The 23,359-nt window shown below is 37.6% G+C and overlaps 1 protein-coding gene across 1 annotated transcript; it reads left to right on the top strand.

The window, feature by feature from the left end:
* The first annotated feature begins 1,857 nt into the window (after positions 1–1,857).
* GALNT3 (polypeptide N-acetylgalactosaminyltransferase 3) lies at positions 1,858–23,057 on the top strand. The gene is made up of 11 exons (XM_009087945.4): positions 1,858–1,950; positions 9,494–10,088; positions 11,419–11,591; positions 12,894–13,043; positions 13,295–13,529; positions 14,318–14,435; positions 14,815–15,015; positions 16,101–16,232; positions 16,849–16,950; positions 19,529–19,681; positions 20,175–23,057. The coding sequence occupies exons 2-11, from the start codon at positions 9,580–9,582 to the stop codon at positions 20,295–20,297; spliced, it is 1,896 nt and encodes a 631-aa protein (XP_009086193.1). The 5' UTR covers positions 1,858–1,950; positions 9,494–9,579; the 3' UTR covers positions 20,298–23,057.
* Positions 23,058–23,359: the final 302 nt, after the last annotated feature.

Here is a 23,359-nt window from a genome sequence, read left to right as displayed (position 1 = left end):
GTAGCTATAGCAACATAAGCCATAGGTGACTCTTCCTCTTCTCTCTTGTCCCTCTTTTCATAGGTACAGAATGCCTAGAATATCTTCTAGATGAAATGAAATGATTTTTGGTAACCCTGTGCTAAATACTATTTTCTGTTTTAATTTGAAACCATTTTTTTAGATTTGTAGAATACGAAAAAGATGGTCTAGGAAGTATCATTAGGCAAAAATAATTAGAATAAATAGTTTAAAAATACCTAAACTAGTAAGTTTCTTAACAAAAATAGAATGGAAAGAAATTGTAGGAGATTTTTCTCCATTTCTGGACTAGGTTTAACTATTGCAAATAATTTCTCAAATATGGCTACAGCAATTTTTAGAAAGGCTGTAGACTTCCTAAAATCAGGCAGCTCTGGTTTAGTAACCTAAAATTTATTCTTGTTATTCGTTAAATGAATTAGTAGTTTTATAAACAGAGCTTATAATGTTAGAGAATTTGCTGAAGATTTTCTTTGAAAGTTGACATTTCAGGAAAGTCTCATGGCAGTGGATTCTGGCTCTTCAGAGGTTGATGATAACTCATCAATGTGTTCCATATACAGTGCTGAACAGGGGGAAAATAGGAATATAAAATAATTTCACTAGCAAGTACTTCTCCATCAGCTCATGACTATTGCCACTTTTCAAAGATGTTAACAGTGGTTTTGCTGTCTAGCTTCATTTGCTCTGTGGTTTTACCTCTTGCTTCATCTTGCAATGAAATTAGATCTTGGTTTTTGCAAGTAAGTATTTTGCAAGTAAATATTTAATGGCATCGACCTGCCATTAAATGTAGAGAATTGGACCATTACTGCAAAAATCTCGTGCTTCTGTCTCTGCTAAAAGTTGTTGGTAATTTTGTGACGTGATGCTTGCTGAAAGAGAAACTGTGTGGATGGCCTAGGTCTCGTTCTGAGGTGGGGTTTTCTTTGATACTGTTCTTGATGGTTGGGGTTGGGTGTTTGGGTTTTTAAGGAGTCAGTATGCCTGTTAATGTAGGCTTTATTTTGGGAAACAGCAGATTTTTTAAAGTTCACTCTACTGAATTTAGTGCTACAAAAGTTGAGCACTGGCTATGCCTGTCTCAGGTGCTATGTGCTTAGCACAGTTTAGCCATCAAAGTCGTAAGGAAGGATTTTAACATTCCAGAAATAAGAGAACCTATGAATTGGGAGAGATTCTAGTCTGAATCAGTATTAAGTGTTCCTGGGCAATATTACTTCCTAAAAGAACTGGCATCACCATTTTTGGCACTGCTGTGACACAAATCAGTGCAACTCCTGCCAGCTCCCCTTCTACTTGCTGAGCGTGTTTAGATACCTGCGGTTCAGCAGCTCAGAGAAAGAAGTTCTGACGTGCTGGAGGGAGACGGTGATTGTGCTGTTATTATCTGAGTGTACAAAGCAGGGGAGACTCTACACTGTGCAAATATTCGGGTTTTGTCTCCCCCACATCACACCATGCTTCTGTAGAAAAGTGATTTTGTGCTTATCTCTCTGGGAAACTACATTGTGAAGAGAGAGAGTGCTCAGTGTCGTATCCCTTCTCCAAGTCTGTGATCTCACCTCAGAGGGATTTTGTCTTGTTTCCCAGCACTGGGAGTGCTTGGTCAATCCCATCTAGCCCAAGGTAAGGCTTGGGGTGTAGAAGCGAGCCCGCGGCCGTGCGGCGCTGGGAGCGCGCTCCGCGCAGCGCCGAGCCGCGTGTGCCGGGATGAGCTAGCGGCTCCCCGGGCGCGCCCCCGCGGCCGCCTCGCGCACCTGGGCGCCAGGTGAGGGCGGGGCGCGAGCGCGCGGGCGCAGGCGCGGAGCCGGGCGCGCGCACCTGGCGGGCGCGGGGCGGAAGCCGCAGAGCCCGCCCGGCTCCGGCCTCCCGGGGCTCCGGTGCCGCTCGCTCGGCAGCGCCTTCGCCGTCCTCCCGCCGGACGAGGTGAGTGGGGTGCCTCGGGAGGCACCGCGCGGCTCCGCTCCTCCTTGGCCTCTCCAACGGGTGCGGCCGACGGCGGGGCAGCGTACTGTGCCGCTTCTCCTCCGCCCGCCGAAGCCCGTGCGGGCGCGCCCGGCGGGGCTCGGCAGGCAGGCGGGCGGGAGCCGTGAGGTCGGGGAGCGGCCCTGGGCGGCGCGGGGCCGGGGCTGCCCCGGGGTCCCCCTCAGCCGGCCCTTGGCGCGCACGCTCCACGCGCGGTGCCCTCAGTCCCGCCGAGGCCGCCGGCCACAGGGGCCTGCCCGGGGCCGGGCCAGCCCTGCGAGCTCCGCTCCGGGGGAGCGTGCGGTGGGCGAGGAGCCCGGGCTGCCGCCTGTGCGGACACGGGGTCCGGGAAGTGCCGGCCGGATGCACTGTCCAAACCGAAGGTATTGACCGAGGGAGGTGTCTCTGCCACGTACGGATCCCGCCCAAGGGTTTGCCCACAGTACCGCATTGATTCGGGACGGCAGGGTGGTACCAGTTGTGTACACTGCCAGATAACTCTGGTGTATTTCGTCCTACTCCGAGGGCTTTTAAAAAGTTACCACGTTGTCTTTCCCCTCCGGCGGTTTGTTAGTCTTCTGCACAGCAGGTGACTATACTTAGACAATGTTTGCTTAGGGCTGTAAACTGACAGAAGAAGTGTACTTTAAATTTAATAACCTCAGTGCCATGGATTTTTAATTTTTTAAAACTTTGTGTAAAATATTCCTTTACAAAGAAGAACTCATTCATAAAAGTTTTTGTTGGTTAAATAAAAAAATCTTACTGGAAATATGCATCAGATGCATAAGATACGTATGTATCTCAGTAGTGTTGTATATGTTAGCCTTCTGTAACAAAAAGACCTCCTTTGTTTAAAAGATTATCAATTCTAGTAATCAATTCAGTCTTGACTAAAGGCAGTGGTACACTGCTGAGCTGCCAGACTTAGAGCCTGAGACAAAGCAGCCAACTTACAGGGTTTGGTTTCCTTTTTTAGCCAGGTTTGCTCAATGGCCTGGTTAGTTTGGCATCTGCTGCTGTCATCTTGAGGCTTCTCAATAACAGAGCAAAGTAAAAATTAAGTTAGTTATGGAGAGCCTGAAATGCTATTTTTGTTGCACTGTGGGAAGGAGCAGAACACCAGTTTTCCTCCTCCTCCTCCTCCTTGTAACTGCTGTTGCCACTTAACTTGTCCCTTTTTGGGGTGGGGTGATGCCAGAAGCAGCCCGGCTATCTTGAGCCCTATCAAAATAGGAACAAGGTATAATTGCCTTCTCTGTGACGCTTCCCCAGAATCCGTGGTTCTAGGTGACACACTGTGTTGCTTTGAGATGATTTTTTTTTTTTGCTTTGCCAAGTTTGCTGCCTGGTTTGCCTTTTGGAAGGGCTGTTACCTAGTCCAAGGTTTTCCCTCTTTTGGAATCAATGCAGAGAATCATGTTCATAATATGAAATGCTGATCAGTTGCCTGCCAACACTTAAGAGTTTCTCATCCTAATCTGCTCATTGTTGTGCCTGTCTTCTACAAGATCTGAAAGTGCCTCAAGTTTCTGAACTATAAAGTGCTAGATTTTTTTCAGCCGTGTAAAACTTGGATTTATTCACTTGCTGTCTATCTTACTCTTGCCTCATTTTCCCTAAGACTCACTGAGATCATGTACCGTAGGAAATAGTTCTGCTTACAGAGATCATATCACAAAACCACTGACAGTGGCTCAGCAATTAAATTTTAGCATCAATGACTAACTACAGTGGACTAACATTATTTAGCAGTGAAATGTGTCTGGAAAAGAGACGCTGAAGTGGGGAGAGGAGGAAAGTGAAGACAGATATGGGAGCTTCCAACAAAGATTAGTTTAGCAGTCAGTAACCCAATAAATCTCCCAAGAGGAGACTTTATTTGCCTTACGCTTATCACTTAAACAAAAGTTTAAGGCCAGTTAGAAAACTGTGATTTTAAGACCTGCACTTGATACTTGGATGTTTTTGTAATCTTAGAAATGTTGCTGCAATCAGGAAAACAAACAAAAGACCTCTAATTATGGTCCAGAGTTATCTTCTGGTGCTTAAATGAAAATGAGACACTAATCCTTCCAAGTTAAAACAGCACTTTACAGCTGCTATCATGTTCACTTTTCATCATGGCATTTTTAGGGACAATCTAAAATAGTTTTAACAGAGGCCCAAAACAATCTGACCAAGGAAAATACAGAGTTGAGTGAGATTTAAATTTGAGATAAGTGTTTGTCATTTACATATCCCAGGTCTGTAAAAATAAACCATAAATATTTTTATAATATATGGTTACTGTGTATTTTTACTATGCTATCAATTGTCAAAGGGAACTGTCTATCTCTGCCTATCACATGCAGTGCTTGGCTATAGAAAAGTGGTAGTAGTGCTAATTTTGAAAAAGCACATGAAAGTTTGAGTTTGAAGCACTTCCATCACAATACATAGAAGGAGGTTTGGTGATGGTTTGTTTGGGGTTTTTCCTCGTGTATTTTTTTATCTAAATGAAACTGCTGAAGGAGATACTTGACCAAGTTTGTTTCAGTAAGCTGTTCTGTGCTGCTGTTGCTCAGACCTTCTTCATTTTCTTCATTATGCTCCTCCAAAGGTACAGCTTCTGCTTTCTCTGTCATAATCAATGAGGCAGGTCACATCCAGTACTCACTAGAATAACCCGTGCTCTTAATGTTTCTAAAATGAAGGCTCAGGAGCTGAACACATGCAGAATTCCTCTAACAACTTTTTTTAACTGGTTGAGCTTCAGAGAATGTACCTGGAGGAACAGCACCTGGGGTTTGTGAATTTCCGTAACTTTTAGGTGTGTATACCCTATTTAGGAGTGCATTCAGCAGGAACTGACTGAAACAGAAAAGCAAGTGTGGAGATACTAAACAGCTGATTGGTTTCTCATTTTCATGTTTTTAGTCTTTAACTTCTGTACATTTCATTTTATCATATTTTCCTTAATTTATTTCATGAGCTAATATTCTTGTAAACAGTAGCATAGTTAGTAAACCTAAGCAACTTATTTAATTAACCCAAATTTCTGAAGTGCTTTTGAATGGTCTTTATTCTATAAAGTATCTTCATATTCCATATAAAGCCAGACCTTTATGAAGGGTTCACTCTGAATAGGATGTTTCTTAGTCTGTCACCAAAGGTGCTTATGTAAATGGATGTTCTTCTGAGAGGAACTTCTTGGAAATACAAACAGGTTTGTTCAGTGATTTACTTTTTATTTATTTGCCAATAGAAAAAAGCATCAATTTTCATGGTGGTAGAAGATGAAAATATAATTTACCAAACTGATTATTTCAGTAACTAATGTTTTAGTAGCACCTGCATTGATACTCATGCAAAGAAAACAAAAAGCCCTGTTTAGAATTTTAGATTCAGAAATGGGTAGGGGATGTAGCACTTCTTACAGTTAAAGTATGCTGAATATCTTTGTCCGACTTTTGCTAATTTGGTCACAGCAGTTGATCATCACTGTCAGGTTTGTTTGGTTTTTTTTCATAGAGTATTTGCTCAGTGTTTTAATTCACACCCACATTCTGATTAAGGGGACTCTAAGGTTTGAGGAAGGGACTGTATGCTTTGTTAACAAGTGGAAATAGACAAACTTTTTATGAGACTGTGCTTCTCGAATTATAGAAAAATTTGATCAAGTTGAAGCCAAGTTATGTAGTTAAATGGTTTTGATTAGAATAAGTCTGAACCATTTTTTCTCATTTTTTAGGATTTTTTTTTTTGTTTCGGTTTTAGTATTTTTACTTATTCTTTTAGATTTTTATGTTCTATAAGCAATATTGTCAGAAAGCATTTGAAACCTGTTTAACATTCAGATAGAAGAAAAGTAGATTTTAAAATACTTTTTATTAAAAAACCGAGGTCAAGTGTATTGTTAACACTAACCCAAATGAATTTTTTCTTGCATGATTGGAAAGAAGTTCTGCTGATTTGGGTTAATGATACTTTGACTTTTTTAGAAAATATTATTCTCTACAGTTAGATCAAGCTAACAAAAAAATCAGAGTTTTCTACTTGTTGGCTACATTAGCAAGGCTTTCTTGCAAGAGTTTTTGCAGACAGTCTGACATCAGAACCAGTGGGTGGCATGGTGTAACATAGCCTGCATTGAATTCTCACACTGCCCATGTGATGTGGTTTGAAGTAGTGTGGCAGCTGCTTTTTGGCACTTTTAGAAGAATTTAGTAGTACATTTTAGTTTTCTGGTTATTTTCTTCCAAAAAAAAAAAAAATCCAACTTCACATGTTTAGGGCTAGTTATTTCAAAGTGCTGTAAGAATCCAGACTACTATTAGTGAAAATAACACTAATGAATAGAAGATTAAACACTTTGCTAAACAGTCACCTCAGGGAGTTTAATCATGCCACATATTTCTTCATCATGTCCTGGAGGATTGAACAGTGGCTTGGTCTGTGTTTGCTGACACATTGCTTTGCCATGAAAATGTGAGAGGCATTTGTGGGGAATAAAGATTGTATTTCTGACTACAAAATTATCCCGGTAAAAACCCTAAGTAAAATACTGCTTTCATGGCAAAAGTTCTTTGGACAATGCAGCTTCTGTTCTGGAAACTGCTGCTCTTTTGTGCTACAAAGAACTCTTCTCTTATTGTAAGCAATATCCCTATCAGATATTTTGTCAACAAAGCTACACTCAGCATTTGTCTATATCAAAAGGTTTTGCTGTATGCTTGTGGCAATCAAGCCCGTGTCCACCTGGTGTTTGCTGCACATAATATTCCAAGGCTGTCACTTGATCCTTTCTTAAAGAAACGTCATTTGGACTTTTTTCTGTGCATGGCATGCTGATAGAGTGTACTGATCCACACTGAAGGGATTAAGTTGTGTTGCTGTCTTCCACAACCCACCTAATTCCAGGGAAGGTTCTTTTCTAGGGACATACATTTCATACAGGTGTTGTGGCAGCAAGCTCCACATGTCTCTTGTTTCTAATGCTTCCTATGACATCATGAATTTCAAATATATGTATAGACAGAGGTATATATATGTTTTCTTTCCATTTGAGGAAGATATATTTATATTGCTTATTGATTTCTGAGCTTTCAGATTTACTAGTATCTCAAGTGCTTGTGCACTGTGGAACAGTAATGTGATTTTCTTTTTGATGGTATTAGGAAATCATTCCTGGTTAGCAACCCGCAGATGCTGCAGTCCCTGCAGTGCTGTGTGATCTGTACATATAGTTGGTGTTTTACATTGTGTATTGCATTTTCATGGCAAGGTTAGGAGGTGAGGGTGACTGTACAGGTGTCCTCTGTGCTAAGAGACATGGGGCTGCCCCCCCACCTCCAGTCTCATCCAGGGCTGAGCACAGCTGGTTCCAGCCAGCTGTAGAATAGACCCACTGTTGGCCAAAGCTGAGCCACCCAGTGCAGCAGGTGGTGCCTCTGTGATGAGGTATTTAAGAAAGGGTAAAAAATACTGCGCAGCAGCTGTGAGAAAGAGGAGTGAGAAAAATGTGAAACTCTGCAGAACCCAAGGTCAGTGAAGAAGGAGGGGAGGAGGTATCCTAGGCACTGGAGCAGATATTCCCCCTGCAGCTCATGGAGAAGGCTGTAGTGATGAATTTCTCTGCAGCCCATGAAAGGACCACTCCAGAAGAGGTATCCCCTCTGCAGCCTGTGCAGGACCCCAGGCCAGAGCAGGGGATTCATCCTGAAGAAAGCTGCAGCTTATGGAGGAGCCATGCAGGAGCAAGATCCTGGCAGGAGCTGTGACTTGTGGATGGCCCATCCTGAAGCAGTTTATGCTGAAGTACTGTACTGCATGGAGAGAACCTGTGCTGGAACAGGGGAGAAGCAGAGGAAGGAGTGCTGAAGTCTTACGAGCTAACCACAGCCCTTATTATTCATTCCTTCTGACCACTAGTCAGAAAGGAGAGAGACGAACTGGGAACGAAGGAGTGAAGCTGAGCCAGGGGAGGTAGCTTGCGCCTTTGTTTCTCACCATCCTACTCTTTTTTTTAATTGGCAGTAAATTCAAATTCATCGTTACAAGTCTGTTTTCTCTGTGACAGTAACTGATGAGTGATCACAGTGTCCTTAGCTCAACCCATGTGATTTTCTATCTTATCTTGTCCCCACTGCCATGCTGAGGATGGAAAGCAAGAGAGTGGCTGGGTTGGTGTCTGGCAGCCGGTCAAGATCAACCCACCAGACATTGTGAGAAAACAAGACATTTTTCAGTCTGGCAGTTTGGTAATTTGGTTGCAATCCTTTCATTGGGAAGAAAGTTTTTTTTTGTAGTGTCCATATAAAGGTAGCAGTATTGTAGTTTAAATGTTTTATCAGTAAGAAAAAATGGGAAAATAATATGTGACACACAAGTGGACTGGTTTGTTTGGTTTGGTTTTTTTGAAATTTTGTGAGTTGAAAAGCCTGTTTTTGGTACCTTTTAGTATGATCTAATATGCTTCCCCTCTGCATTCTTTTAACAATAAATCTATGGTAAAAACACTCTAGTTTGAATGTATAGGTTTATTAAACTGACATAAACTTTGAAAAACAGTATTATGTGAAGATATCTAGATGCTTAGTTTCTCCTACTGATTCTTGAAGAAATGCAGGTAAGGGGTGGGAGTTTTTGTTTTCTCTGACTTGTATCTGTTCCTTAGTATATATTACTCCAGTTAAGATCTACTTGTATTTCAGAGGAATAAATAGAAAAGTAGTTTTCTGCAATTTTGTGGTCAGTAGTTAGCAAGTGGGAAGTGTGGCTTTGCTAGATGCTGTTTATTTCTCTTCTTGATTCACATACATGCAATTTAGACAAAAACAAAGCTATTCCCTGAATAGCTATTCCAGCTATCAGGCTGATGGCTAAAGGTGTCCCCTTGTAAACTGCCAGTTTGGCAGAGAAAATTTATTTCAAATCACTTAGATTTTCATAGTCCTCAAACGTCTTTCATAATTTCATCTTTGAAAGCAAGTGAATATTTACTTGTCTGTGAAAAAAATAATGGCAGAAACTTGAAAATTGTTAAAATAAGTTGATTGAAAAGTCTTTCCTATGTTTTAATTCACTTTCCACATGGCTCTTTCTGACATGCAGCTTGAACTAATGTATTGATGCCACCTGGTTTTTTTCTGTCTCATCGTTTAACTAAAATTCCTTGCTTCTATAAGACTTTATTCTAACTTTAAACAAACTACTTAGAAGAAAATAAACTTGGAAGTAGTGGCACTATATAGAAATAATGTTTCATTCTTGATGGGATGCCGGATTTCTGGTTCTTCTATATGAAGTGTATTTAGCAAATAAAACCCAAAGCAAAAAGCAGGGAAAGGGCATTTTGGGTATCTTATAGATAGGTTTGATGTATTTTTAAGTGATGTAGCTTGCATAACATTTGACTTTTAGGAGCTGTGAATTAAATCCTTCCCATATTATTTTCTTATGGCTTTACATAGTTGGATATACTAATGATGTCTAAATTAATACTATTTGTTTTAATTTACAGGTGTTATAATTTCAAGAAATGCTGTGACATATTTGAAGAACAACACTCACAGAAACTTCTGTTGTGTGAAAATTTTTAAAAATAAAATGGCCTTGAAAAAGACACCTAAGCTATTAAAGACATTTTTTCACTGGAAACTTTGGAAGTTTAGCATTATTGTATTTGTCTTTCTGGTATTTTTATTTTTGTTACAAAGAGAAGTGGGTGTTCAAGATTTTAAGGATGAAGCAGGGATTGAGCCAGTTGTTGGAAAGAAAAGTCACGTATTAGGTCTTGTGTTAAATGCCATGAACAATATCAAAGGTGCAAAGCCAAAAATGCAGATAAAAGCACCCATTAGGCAAACTAAGGTTCCTGGAGAGAGACACTGCTTGCCAGGGCACTATACTCCAGTGGAACTGAAACCCTTCCTAGATCGGCCCCTTCAAGATCCTAATGCTCCTGGAGCTTCTGGCAAAGCATTTAAAACCATCAGCTTAAGTTCAGAAGAACAGAAAGAAAAACAGGCTGGAGAAGAGAAACACTGTTTTAATGCATTTGCAAGTGATAGGATTTCTTTACACCGGGATCTTGGACCAGACACTCGACCTCCTGAGTAAGTTGAAATGTGCATGTCCTGATAGTTGAATAACTTCGCAGAAATTCAGCCTGCAAAGTGATTTGAGTTCAGCAGTAGCTGATAGTTTAGGAAAGTCTCCTAGCTATACATAATAATTGGCTGTTCATAGTGATCCACAGTGCCAAAGCCAAGAATGTTTAGAAAAGCTCACTTCTTTCATGGTTTTGAATTCAAAGTAACCATATTTAAATAAGGTTTTCTGATTTTGCCTTTAAGGCTAAAATTTCTGAGTAACTTTCAGGAAACCTGCTTAGTTTTACTTAGAATAAAACTAAAAATGTGGTTTCAATATTTTTTCCAGTTAAAACACCACCCCCCATTTTTTTTTTAGCTTTCAGTGTTAATAAAACTACATAATTTAATTTAATAAATTAGGAATTTAGGCATCATTTAATAAATTCAGATTTGTAAACTGTTGAACAAGGAAATGGAAGATCTCAGCAGCAATCTTGTAGTATTGAAGAATTTTTTAAATGTAGACTGTAGGACTTGGGGAGAGTGGGTTTTAGTTATGATCAGTCTCTGTCAGTGTCAGATGAAATGTTGTCAGCCATCTGTGGCTGAACTTACTGAGCCACTGCTGATACACAGAGTGCAGCTCACCATAACCTCTCCTAGAGCATAACTGGGGAGGCTTTGCTTGTGTATTTTGTGAGGCAATGACTGGTTATTACCTTGGGGTAAGGTAATAACTCCAGGCCCTAAAGCTGATAGGCCATAAACATTAAGTGTGCAACTTTTGAATACAGCATTATCATCTTGACTTGCCATTGGATCTAAAGTTATGTTTAGGATATGTCAGTCTTGAAAAACTGTGGGTATAAAATTATATCCCTTGAATAGGACATGCTGCCCTAAGCCTTACATAGCACTTCTGCAGAGCTTTGAAATTTGAATTCGATAAGTTATATTTTTCTTGCAAACTCTGATTTTTTCTAATAAATATTCTTAGGTTTCAGCAGTAATGGTGACTTAGGGTTAGCTCAGTCAGTACCTGCTGTTCTCAATAAAATAATATTTTTTCCTGAAAAAGGCCTGGGTATTATATGAAATGTAATCAAATGTATGTGAGACAGAAGCAAAACTAAGTTGTTCAATTCTCAACCATGATATTAAAAAAAAATATTCTGAACAGCTGCTTCAGTTGAAATACCTGACTTTACACTCCATAGCTAGGATAGAAAGCAGAAAAGCAGAACTATTTAATGTCCATAGTTGCAAAGTTTTGTACTAGAAAGAAAAGTTTAAGAGTTTGTGTAAAAGATCGTTGTCCATTTTGTTACCCCTGACACTTTCTAATTTGTAGATGTATTGAACAAAAGTTTAAGCGCTGCCCGCCATTGCCAACCACAAGCATTATCATTGTTTTCCATAATGAAGCGTGGTCAACGCTGCTCAGAACTGTCCACAGTGTGATGTACACATCTCCTGCCATACTGCTGAAAGAGGTTATTTTGGTGGATGATGCCAGTGTAGATGGTAAGAAGTCTTCCTGCTTTTGCTTCTGTTTTTGTTTTTAATTGAAGAAGTTGTGATTTCAGAGAAACTGGCTAAGGTCTCCTTACCACTATTGGCATGTATAACAGGTAACAGTATTCTAAATGGTTTTGTTTCTTTTTCTTTTTTTTTTCCTAATATAAAATAGCCCTCCCCACCAGTTTTCCGTAAGATAGTTAAATATGAAATTCCTGTGCTCTAAAAGGTTTTTAAACCCCATTTCTGTTTTTTTCCAATTCTGATTCTGATTTACCTGCATAACTGCTTGCAAGACAAGTAGCTTTGTAATTTTTGTTTCAAACCAATTGCATTTTGTAGAGCAAAGTATCCAAGTATAAATTGGCCCAGTTGTAGAAGTTTGCATTTTATCACAGTGGTTGTCTTCAGGCAAATAAATTTCATTAATATGAAGGGCAGTGTCTTTATTAGAAAGCAAAATTATTTGATGGCAAAATAATCTTCAACAGTCAAGCTGAGTCTCAGAAATAATTTTATATATATATATATACATATATATATATACATATATACATATATACACAGTCTATATACTAAGTATATACATATAAAGTATATAAGTAATATATATAAAGTAGATAAGTAAAGTATAGAAGTATATATACTATGTAAACACAAATGCAAGTTCAAAAAGCTTTGTATGTTTAGCTTTAGATGAATGTGTTTATACATAATTCCACTAATGCATTTATACTTTTTTATAAGTCCATATTGAGTCTATTGAAACGCTTGGATGTGAAGCATGTTCAGTAGTACAGTTTAATACTTAGGATGGGCAGAATAAAAAAAATGATGTGGGATGTTTCATGAGAGATATGGGTTTCTTTCTCAAAGTCTGAACATTTAAATAGTTTTTTTATATGGCTTCTGTTGCCATTGTAAATACTGTAGCCTTTAAAAACGGTGTAAATGTGCCATCATTAAGGAAAGAATCTGCATGTTCTGCAGATAATGTAAGTGTGAGCTCCATTTACTATGAAAATGTTAACACTGCAGCAGAGATGTACTAGCATGTCCTTTCTTGTTCAGAGTTACTTTAATGTTCCATCTCCTGTTCTCTACTGGTTACCTCTTCCTACACCCCTACCCCCAAAATACTCAGCCCCTAAAAATAACCTTCAGCAGATAGGAATTTTTATGGCTTTGATGTTGAGATAATTTCTGGGGTAAGTGTGAGTTGTTTATCTTGTTCACTAAAATAGTGTAGCATTTTGGGCAGTGGCATGTGTATACACTGAATATGCTGACGCTGATTTCTCTTTCTAGAGTACCTGCATGATAAACTAGATGAATATGTGAAACAGTTTCAAATAGTTAAAGTAGTCCGTCAGAAGGAAAGAAAAGGTCTGATCACTGCACGGTTGTTGGGAGCTTCAGTAGCAACAGGAGAGACCCTTACCTTCCTGGATGCTCATTGTAAGTGTAACCTGTAAATATGCCAGGTCAGGTTTATAATGCTGTTGTCTTTAATTTAATGTTGCAGACTTTTTATTAATTATAAATGTTAGGAATATATAATCTTTCCTATTGCTATTTCATATTATTGAAAGTACAATTAGCAAGGCTATCTAAAAATAGTCCATATTGGCTTGCTGGACATGTTAAAATATACCCTGTGTACTACTTCATAGCCAAGCAAAAATTCAGTGTTCCCATTTTCTCCACAGGTGAATGCTTTTATGGCTGGTTAGAGCCATTATTGGCAAGAATAGCTGAGAATCCTGTTGCTGTTGTAAGCCCTGACATTGCTTCTATTGATCTCAATACCTTTGAATTCAGTAAACCATCTCCTTATGTGCATAGCCACAACAGAGGAAATTTTGATTGGAGTTTGTCATTTGGATGGGAGTCTCTTCCTAAACATGAGAATAAAAGAAGAAAGGATGAAACCTACCCAATTAGGTAAATTTGATTTGAATACTATTTAAATCCTTCTGTTTTCACAGAGTTTATCTTATGAACAATAGTTTGTAAATAAATTAGTTCTTCAGATTAGTATTATCAGGCATCTTAGCATTCAGATGATTTTTGTATGTTTTTTGTTTTTTGTAATACTTTCTTTGTGAACCACATTTTAAAGCATTCCTAAAAATACAGCCTCATCGAGATAGTAATTGCTCTGCATTACTTCTTCTACATACAGTGAAAATTACCTGTATTCCTAGGGGGAGGTGCAGAAGAGGATTACGCACAGTTATTTTCAGAGACAGTACAATGATTCTGTCTCCTCATTCACTTTACTTAAACGAATGACAAAAAGAGTCAGAGCACCCAAATGCCAGGCTGGTATAGTAGTGATTTGATGATAATTATACCTGCTTTGTCCACAGACAGGTTACTGGTCTGTAGGAGTTGTACTTTTGCTCGATTTCCTCCATACAGATAAAATTTTTTTGTTTTCCTGATGCTTTCTTTTATGCCAGCAGTTTTTAGCCTGAGCAAGTTCTTAATAAATGGCAATAAGGTGTCAAATGAGACTCTGAACATATTTAAGTGCTAGAAGTATCTATGCCAAGAATGTGCATCACTGTAGTGAAATACTAACAAGTGCATGGAAAATTCCTAGAACAGTTGCATTATAGATGTAAAATCTATATTTTGTTTATATATATAATATAAACAAAATATAGATTTTACATCTATATTTAAAAAACCGTTCTGTCTTCCTCAGTAAAATTTTGTTTTTTCAGAACACCTACTTTTGCTGGAGGTCTCTTTTCAATATCAAAAGACTACTTTGAACATATTGGAAGCTATGATGAAGAAATGGAAATATGGGGAGGTGAAAATATAGAAATGTCTTTCAGAGTAAGTTTAGCTCTGTAATTAGCAATTGCCTCTATGCTGACAGTGTGCAGGGGATTTGAGAATAAATTAGTATTAAATATTGACTCCTCTGCTCAATCAGCCAACTAGGACAAGGAAAATTGAATTACTAATTACCTATTAAATAAAATACAAGCATGCTCGCTAAACTGCTTTTAATTTTTTTAAAATGCTTTTAGGGTTGCTATCTGAAATGCGTGTTTCCAGAGCTTATATGATTAGGAAAGTCACTAATGGTATGCCTGATATATGTACTCTTGCTAGTGGTTTGATGTGTTCTGGCAAGCAATAGTATTACTGATATTTTTCCACTCCCTGAGTTCTAATTGCAGTGTACTTACACACTAAATGTTATTATTAGGTATGGCAATGTGGTGGACAGTTGGAGATCATGCCTTGCTCTGTTGTTGGCCATGTCTTTCGCAGCAAGAGTCCCCATACTTTCCCAAAAGGTACTCAGGTGATCACACGTAATCAAGTTCGCCTTGCAGAAGTGTGGATGGATGAATATAAAGAAATATTTTACCGAAGAAACACAGAGGCAGCAAAAATTGTGAAACAAGTAGGTGGTGGTGGTGGTATTAGAAATCACACTTGCTGCGGTGAAAGTTTTGGTGAGCAAAAGTTATTTATTGACAAAGTATGTAAGGATTCTAGATATTTTAATGAAAAGACTGTTTGGTTTGCTTCATGGTGCAGCCCCAACAAACATGAAAAAAATGAAAGTGTTTGGGTGATGAATATTGATTTTGGATGGTGGGGTTTTTTTATCGGTGTTTTTTTCATACATTCTCCTGGGTTGTTTGCATTGTGCAGGTACAGGAGCTACCAGAAGAACATGAGAGAAACTAATGGGTGTAGACAATGTAAACTAACTTATTTTCTGGAGTGAGAAAAATGTCTTGTTAGTTTCAAGTGGCTTAGTATTCTTACTGAAAAAGCAGGTTTTATGGTTCTTTAGCAGCAGAATAAAAGTTACTTGATGATGGATAACCATCCTGTCTTTATCTGCTTAAAAAATTAGTTATTTCCAAGTATATCAGTATTTGGGGTTGAGGTAGGGTGTTGGGTTATTTATTTTGTAAGTTTTCTGCCCTGCTAAAATCTAGTTTTCTTTTAGAAGTTGTTTTTCCCCCTTCATGAGGTAAATTTTTGTGACTGTTGTATCACTGAAAGCATTACATTTCCTAGGCATGTCCAGCAGCTAAACAACTGAACTTTGTTTGGAAGATTCTACATTGTACTGGATATTATGCTAATTATTTTATTAATCCAGTTTGTTGTTTCAGCTTACACTTTTAGTGAGATCAGTTTGCTTTATGGCTGTAATCAGTATGTTTTTACTTGCACTTTCCCTCTTCATGGCACTCTGTTAAAACTTTCTTGGGACTAAAGATACTTCTGTATTTTACATCTTGCTCTGTATTTTTCTTGCAAGTGCTTTGAAATGCTGCAGGCGGGATGTCAGTGGTGTTATGACACTGAAAGACAGCAGTAACTGTAGTAGTACAGCATTAACAAGAAAAAAATCAACAAAGGAAGCTTAAAACTTGCCTAGTACTACACAGAATAGCATAGCTTTATATGGGCAAAATGAATGTTAATGTATTTGTATTTCATCCTTCTTTACCTCCTTTCCTCTAACAGAAAACATTTGGAGACATTTCAAAAAGACTTGCTTTAAGGCAGAGCCTGCAGTGTAAAAATTTTACCTGGTACCTCAGTAATGTTTATCCAGAAGCATATGTGCCAGACCTGAATCCTTTGTTTTCTGGATATGTAAGTTTAATTTTAATTACTTCCTATATTCTTCATAGTCCAGGAAGTTTGCTAATCTCTTGTACTACCTTAGCCATAGCTTTTAGACTTTAGCTATCTTTAACTTCTCTAGGATTTTCTGTCACTACTCTGGACAAAGAATCTCTTCTGCATACCTTTTATGGCTTTGTCAATAGCGTGTCATTTTCATTTTTCATTTATGTCAAAAGTCATTTTCCCTGCCGAATAACTTCAGACGTTGCACTGCTAAAATAAAGTAATAGCTCTTAGCTTGAGGTGAACAGGAATTTTTAGCATGTGTTTACAAATAAAACTTTCCCTTCCTCCTGTTTTAAATAATATATGTGTATCTGTTCAAACTGTGATTTGAATCACAGTAACATTGTACACAGCAGGCTAATAAATAACTCCATGTGTGACTGTAGTTACTAAGCTTTTAGATAGAGAAGATTACCTGAGGAAACAGGATTTTTAGATTTGAGCATAGCAGAAAGTAAAAATGGACAAACAGCTGTAATTGTTGTTAAACTAAAGCTGACTTTTGTCTGTGACTGAGACAGTTTGAGCTTCTGTCATTCCACTGAGATTTTTTATCCTGACAACACCCTTTCTTTAGTTAAAAAATATAGGTAACCGCATGTGTCTGGATGTTGGTGAAAATAACCATGGTGGCAAACCCTTGATTATGTATTCTTGTCATGGACTTGGAGGAAACCAGGTAAAATATTTAATATCTGATTTTTATTCTCTCTTCTGCTGTAGCTTTACCAATAAAATCTTTTAAATTAATTTCAGAGAAATTGACTAATTTTTAATATGCAATTTCTCTCTCCTTATCTCTTTTTTCATTTATTTTCTTTAACAGTTAATTCCTATATATATATATTTGAAGAAAAATTCTACACCACTCTTCATGTCATGTCCTGTTTCTAATGTTTTAACTTCAATATAGAAATTCAGATTTCAAACACACTTGCACTGCTTCACTTGCCCTCTCTGTTCTGTGCAAAACCTTTTCATGCCACCCCTATTCCTGTCTTATAAGTGTTGTCTTCTTAATTCTTCCTTTCCTTATGCTTCCTCCTCTTGCTTCTTTCTCTGTCACCAGGACTCGCACTGTCAAGGAGGATGTTGGTTGGAATCCGGCCGCTGGGAGACCAAGTGTCCAGGCCTGAGCCACCTTCCCTAGCACGCTTGCAGCCTCAGTGTGAGGTCCAAGTGGCCTATCCTGTACTGGCTAATGCAAGTGAATCATAGGATTCCATTTGTTCAAGAGGAGCTCTCTTTGGTCCATAGCTCTTGGAGGCAGCTATGGTGCTCTGTTCCTTCTACAACATGACTTGCAATAGATGTCAGATACTGAATCATTCCATCATTACTGTAATACTAACAAAAAGAACATCTGCTTCCCTGCCCAGAAATGCACACTTCTCTGTTGCCTTTAAAAGTGATCCTTAATAATTAAAGGTCAGCAAAGGTCTAAAAGTTTTTATTGGAATATAATTGTTATCTTATGGGAGGAAGGGTGTTAATGATTTTTTTTTCAATCTTAAAAGACATCCATTGGTGGCATTGTGAAAATTGAGACACATAATCCTAGTCAGGTGATACTTTCTTCCTAATCATTTTTCGTGAGACATGGCATGCTGTCTAGATTAAAAACTACCTTATTATGTTAGCTTCTTACAGGATTGAATTTGGGGTTTTATTTGATTGTGGATTAATACTATTAGCCTTTTTACATTGTCACAGTCATTAATTTGGGAACACTGTAGAAAGACATTTTATTAAGAGATCTGCTGTATGTTTCTGTTGTTCTCTTAAGTTATCTTGGGCTATACTAAAATTCTATTCTTTCAAGTATTTTTTTGTTTTCCCTCCTGCTACAAAATAACAGTCTGATTAATGCCAGCCTTTAAATGCCAGCCTTCAGAGTACTGATTTTGCTGATAATACTTAAGAGATGCATATTTGCTTACCTAACCCTTCTCATTACAATGCTCTGTTTTCAGTTTCCTCTATTCTTTACCAGACTTTCATCAGTGTAGGCTGATATTTCCCATGCTGTCATCTTTGTCCATATATTTGAAATGAGAGTAGAAAAGAGAACCTAGTTTTCAGAGCTGTACATCAGTTGTGTATTATTCTTCCTTTTTAGACTGTTGGAGCTGGAAACATGCCCATCTCAATATTCAAAATAAATAAAGTTCTAAACATAGCTTTCAAATAATTATTTTCAGGGCTTGCAGAAATGTTCAAGTTCCAAAAATAAATCAGACAGATTAAGTCAGATTACCAGATGAAGAGTAAATTACTATGTCTGAGGGCTAAATGACTAAGCAGGTCACTCCTCCTTCATTACCTTTTTTGAGGACTAAGGTTGGTGCTAGAGTCTTAGGAGTGAGATGCCTGTTTGTTCCTCAGTGCTGTTCCCATTGTTTCCAAGGTAGTGAGGAGGTGATTGCTGACCACTGGAAATCAGAAGGCCAAGGGGGGTGACTGAGCCTGGCCTTAATATTCAAAGGAAAGATAAGATGAAGGTGGCTGACATCCAGCAGCAAGAAACAGTAGCAGTGGGATGTGGTGTTTGGGACTCTGCTGGTAAATGTGGGAGAAAAGGAAGAGACCTAATATTGGGTTAGGGCTGAAGGGGTAAAAGAGCAGCTGTGTCTGTGACTTTTAGAAGTAAATCCCTTTTAGGATCAGAATTATAGCTGAGCCTTAGGAGTACTCTGCTGTCAGAAAGTCATGGTAAAATGAGCTCACAAAATAGATGCTTATAATTTTCTAATAGTTACCTCACAAGAGCATCCTATTGTTCACATTCATTGTTTAGATCAAGCAGAAGAAGTTGGCATACAGCAAACAGCATTGTTTCATGTGACAACTTGTCTTTTTGGTTGCATTAAGAAAACCCAAAATCTAGCAACAGAATTGAATGCAGATTTTTAGTTAAGAAATGCCAAAATTTAAGTTATCTTAAACTATCTCTACTCTTCAGTTTGTCTCCTTGACTTATATATGGTCTGTGTGGGAGTAAGATTTTGCATCACACATGCAGCAAATGTTATCTCCAATTTATACATACAAGTATAAATTAGTATTGCATTACTACTAAAAACTGCTTTTAGTTTTGTAAACACTTTTGAAGTGTCTGTGCTAAAAATCTGAGAAATTATTCTGTAGTCTCAAATTTTTGAATAAGAAATGTATTATTTTGTGTATGGGAATTTGAAAGGCTTAATTTAGTTTAATACTCTTGTGTTTGTATACCAATTTTTTTTTATATTAAACAGTACTTTGAATATTCTGCACACCACGAAATTCGCCATAACATCCAGAAGGAGCTCTGTCTGCATGCTTCCAAGGGACCTGTGCAGCTTCGTGAGTGCACTTACAAAGGCCAGAAAACCTTTGCTGTTGGGGAGGAGCAGTGGCTGCACCAGAAGGTACATATCCTGTGCACTGAAATGGCATTCTTATTAATTTTGGATTTTCAATAAAAGCAAACACACCAACAAAACAAAAACTCCAAAGCCAAAAAAATGTAAGTTTAGTTTTGGCAGGAAAATGGAGATAATGTCAGCTTTTCAGTTGCAGATCAAAACTTGATGTCACTAGTAGGAATGTCACTTAAAAAAACAGTTGATATCTTTTAGTGTGTTTGTCTAGACATCTAGACATCCACCTGGAAGTCATTTCAGATGCTTTGTATATTTTGTACATCTGCATATTCAGATGTTTTTAAAATATTTTACAAAACTTTCCTAACAAAGCAAGTTGGCAGTTATATACTACTTATGTAATTTCTAGCCCCCTCTGCACCACCTGTATGAGTTTACTCTTTAGCACCCAGCTTGGAGGAAGAACTGTTCATTGGGGGGAACTAGCGTGTTGATGGTTTGTTCACTTTTCTTTTCCTCCTTTTTTTCCTCACTTCAGGATCAAACTCTGTACAATGAAGCACTACATATGTGCCTTACAGGAAATGGAGAGCATCCGAGTTTGGAATCCTGTAATCCATCAGACCCTTTCCAGAAGTGGATCTTTGGCCAGAATGATTAATATTTGATACTATAGGCCAGAAGCATTTTATTAAAAGAAAAGAACCATTCTGAACTGTGATTTTTACGTGACAGTTAAAATGCAAAGTGTTTAAACAGTTTCTTTTCCCTCTGAAGTTGGATATAAAATGTGTCATAAGAGATTCCCTGGAAGTCTGGTATACCAAAGATAATTGGGATCCTGGTTATTTTTTGTTTACAATATTTCTGTGATAGGACTTTATATGTTGACCACTGATTTATGGATCCTGTTGGTTCTCTTATCCTGGGGGCCATATGTGGGGGTTTCTTTGGACATACTGTAAGTACTTCTGAAGAAGACTAATTTTCTCTGTAGTGTTGCAAGAAATTTTTGTCAACTGTCTAAAACCCAGTACATTTTATATGTATGTTTTTATGCTCAAATGGCTTTTTTTTTTAATAATAAAAATTTTTTAAGTTTCTTCACTTGGAAAATTAGACCATCAGGTCAAGGCCAAATAGGATACCACATTGTGCTCAGCTTCTAGGAAGTCAGTTGTTTTGCAGAAGAAAAAAGTAATTCTCACTAAAATATATGATTATTTTAATGGAAATCTGCTTATTTTGATACTAATCTTTTGTTTAGACAAAACTTCTTGTATAGTTTTTTTATATTTCATGGACTTAAAAAATTATTATAAAGTTTTATTGTAGTAGGCTTCTGAGCTGCTTAACATTCACACATCTTTTCAGCATTCTGTTCATTATTGCTTTTAAATTACATGTTATCTAGTAAACTTCTGCCCCTACCTTCTAGTGTTTTATGCAATGTTTACTTCAGAGGTTTCTAATGTTATCCATATGTAATGTTATCTTGTGCCAACACTTGCATATAAATTTTTTTTCTTGTTTCTGTTTCCCTTGTTACAAAGGACTGATCTCAGATTTATCAGTCTGAGACCTTGGCCTTCCTAACCATTCTGATAATTATAGAAAATAATATAGCATCATCAAATATATAATCATTTTTTTAAAATTTATAAAGTGAAGACAAAAGTATTTGGCTACGTGATCAAATATAAAGCTGAGAATAAATTTGAAGGAGTGGGTATTACAGGCTTAATAGGACAAAAATACACTAATAATAAATCTGTTCTTTTGTCCTGGTAAGTAATATCATTACAGATAAATGCTAACCTAACTCTAGTGGGTGAATGGATGATGATGTGGGGTTTTTTTACTTCTGTGGTGGGGAGGGAGCCTGTTCATAATTTAATGGTACCTAATGAGTTCAGTTTCTGAATAAAAGCAAGAAAAATTCTTTTCAGTACTTATAACTATAAAAGACAAAAAATTGTATAAGCAAGGACCAGTGATAATTTACCAGAAGCTTTAATGCTAATTTATTTTTCAGGCTTCATAAAGCCTTTTGTGTCTCAGCTTTTGTAAGGCTTTTGGAGACACCTGTTGAGAGTATCCCAGGATATTAAAGCTGTACAACTTAAAATAACTTGATACAGAGTGAACAGAAATTGTTGAAGAGACTGTACCAGGAAGGGTTATTTCTGCCACTGAAACTGGAAGGTTGTGTAGAACAACACTGCACAAAGATTTGCCTGCGTCCTCTGATAAATATTTTAATTTGGTAATGGAATGCAAAGTATTATTACTTTTGCAGATCAAACCAATATTTGAAGGCCAATACATGCACTTGATAAAATGGGGGGAATTGAGGAAAAAATACAACACAGGTCAGTGAGAAAATTGTTGAATATGAATAGAGGATGGGAGATTACACAGAGAGCAACTGTGTTGTGTTGAACCTTGGGTATGGAATGGAAACTCAGTGTCCAAGGAACCTATTCTAGAAGACAAAGTGTTTAGCATACCAGTTTAAAAGTACTTGTTCTTTTAGTTCTCAGTTCATGTTATACAGAAAATGCATTATTTTTAATATCACTAAGGGATCATTTTCTTCATGCAACACATTTCTCTTAGAAGCTTGTCATATTGGGATGTGCACAATGCAACATCGTTGACCTACTCATTATCAGTTGGGTTTTTGCCATTTGTTTGAGGTTGTTGTTTAAGACCTAACATTTCAAACCAGGGTAGAATTTAAATTGCAAAGAAACGAGTGTTCTGTTGCACTTAGAAGTAGGAACCTCTTCCTAAGCAATGCTAGAGAGGCTCCACTTTGTATATTTTGGGTTTTTTGCAGGTATAGCAATATATGTAGGTTTTTTTGCAGAAATAAGGTATATCAATTCACCTAGTTACTATATTTTGCATTTAGTTCTAGCTATAGAAAGGGAAATTAATTCTGTGGTTTTAAAATGGTCTTTTTAAGATTTTCCTTTCATATTTTTGAGACTTTTTTCTGGTCCAACATAGGTCACTAGTACAAAATACATTTTATAAATAATTTTTTTTTTGGTATGTTAACTAGCATAGTTCCTTAAACTGTGACATTTTCGTCTGTATTTTGCAGTACCTAGTACAGCAGTTTAGTCTTGCTTGGACTCTCTACAACCTGCCAGAAAAGGGGAAGCAGATCTATAAGTAGAGGAAAATTTTAAGTGACTTTTTTGTTCTGTTCTGTTTGAAGATGTGAAATTAACTTTTAGGTCACAGTGACTATAACACATCCAAATATTTGTGTGTGTGTGTGCGTGTGTATACACACATACATAGGCATCATATAATACTAGGAGAGCAATAAGAGATATGTAAATAAGACTAGAGGTTTAGCAAGTTGGGTTTTGACGTTTTTTTAAGCTAATAAAAAACCAGCATCATCTTCTGGCTGTTGATAATGTTCTCTTGAAAGTGGCAAATAGTTTCTAATAACTAGAAAGGCTCACTGAAAAGCAGTTTGTTGCAGGGGGGTTCTCTGGCTCTTTGATATCTTTCAGTAATGTTATAATGCCCTTTTCTGCCCCTATGAAGGGGACAAAGGTGAATAGTATTCCATACACAGCATGTAAAAATTGGTACCTCCATCAGATGGCTGTATAAACTGCAGAAGGTTACTAGAGCAGCTGTCATCTGTGTTAACCTCCATCTCACTGTGCTCTCTTACACATCCAGGGAGTAATCGCA

The sequence above is a fragment of the Serinus canaria genome, chromosome 7, assembly GCF_022539315.1.
Source record: "Serinus canaria isolate serCan28SL12 chromosome 7, serCan2020, whole genome shotgun sequence".
Taxonomy (NCBI): Eukaryota; Metazoa; Chordata; class Aves; order Passeriformes; family Fringillidae; genus Serinus; species Serinus canaria.
This window is presented reverse-complemented; position numbering and strand designations above follow the sequence as displayed.

Excerpts from the sequence above, each read along its gene's own strand:
- GALNT3 (XM_009087945.4), top strand. The coding sequence starts at position 9,580 with ATGGCCTTGAAAAAGACACCTAAGCTATTAAAGACATTTTTTCACTGG. Across the intron at positions 13,530-14,317 it reads GATGAAACCTACCCAATTAG|AACACCTACTTTTGCTGGAG; the intron begins GTAAATTTGATT and ends TTGTTTTTTCAG. Across the intron at positions 16,233-16,848 it reads ATCCTTTGTTTTCTGGATAT|TTAAAAAATATAGGTAACCG; the intron begins GTAAGTTTAATT and ends CCCTTTCTTTAG.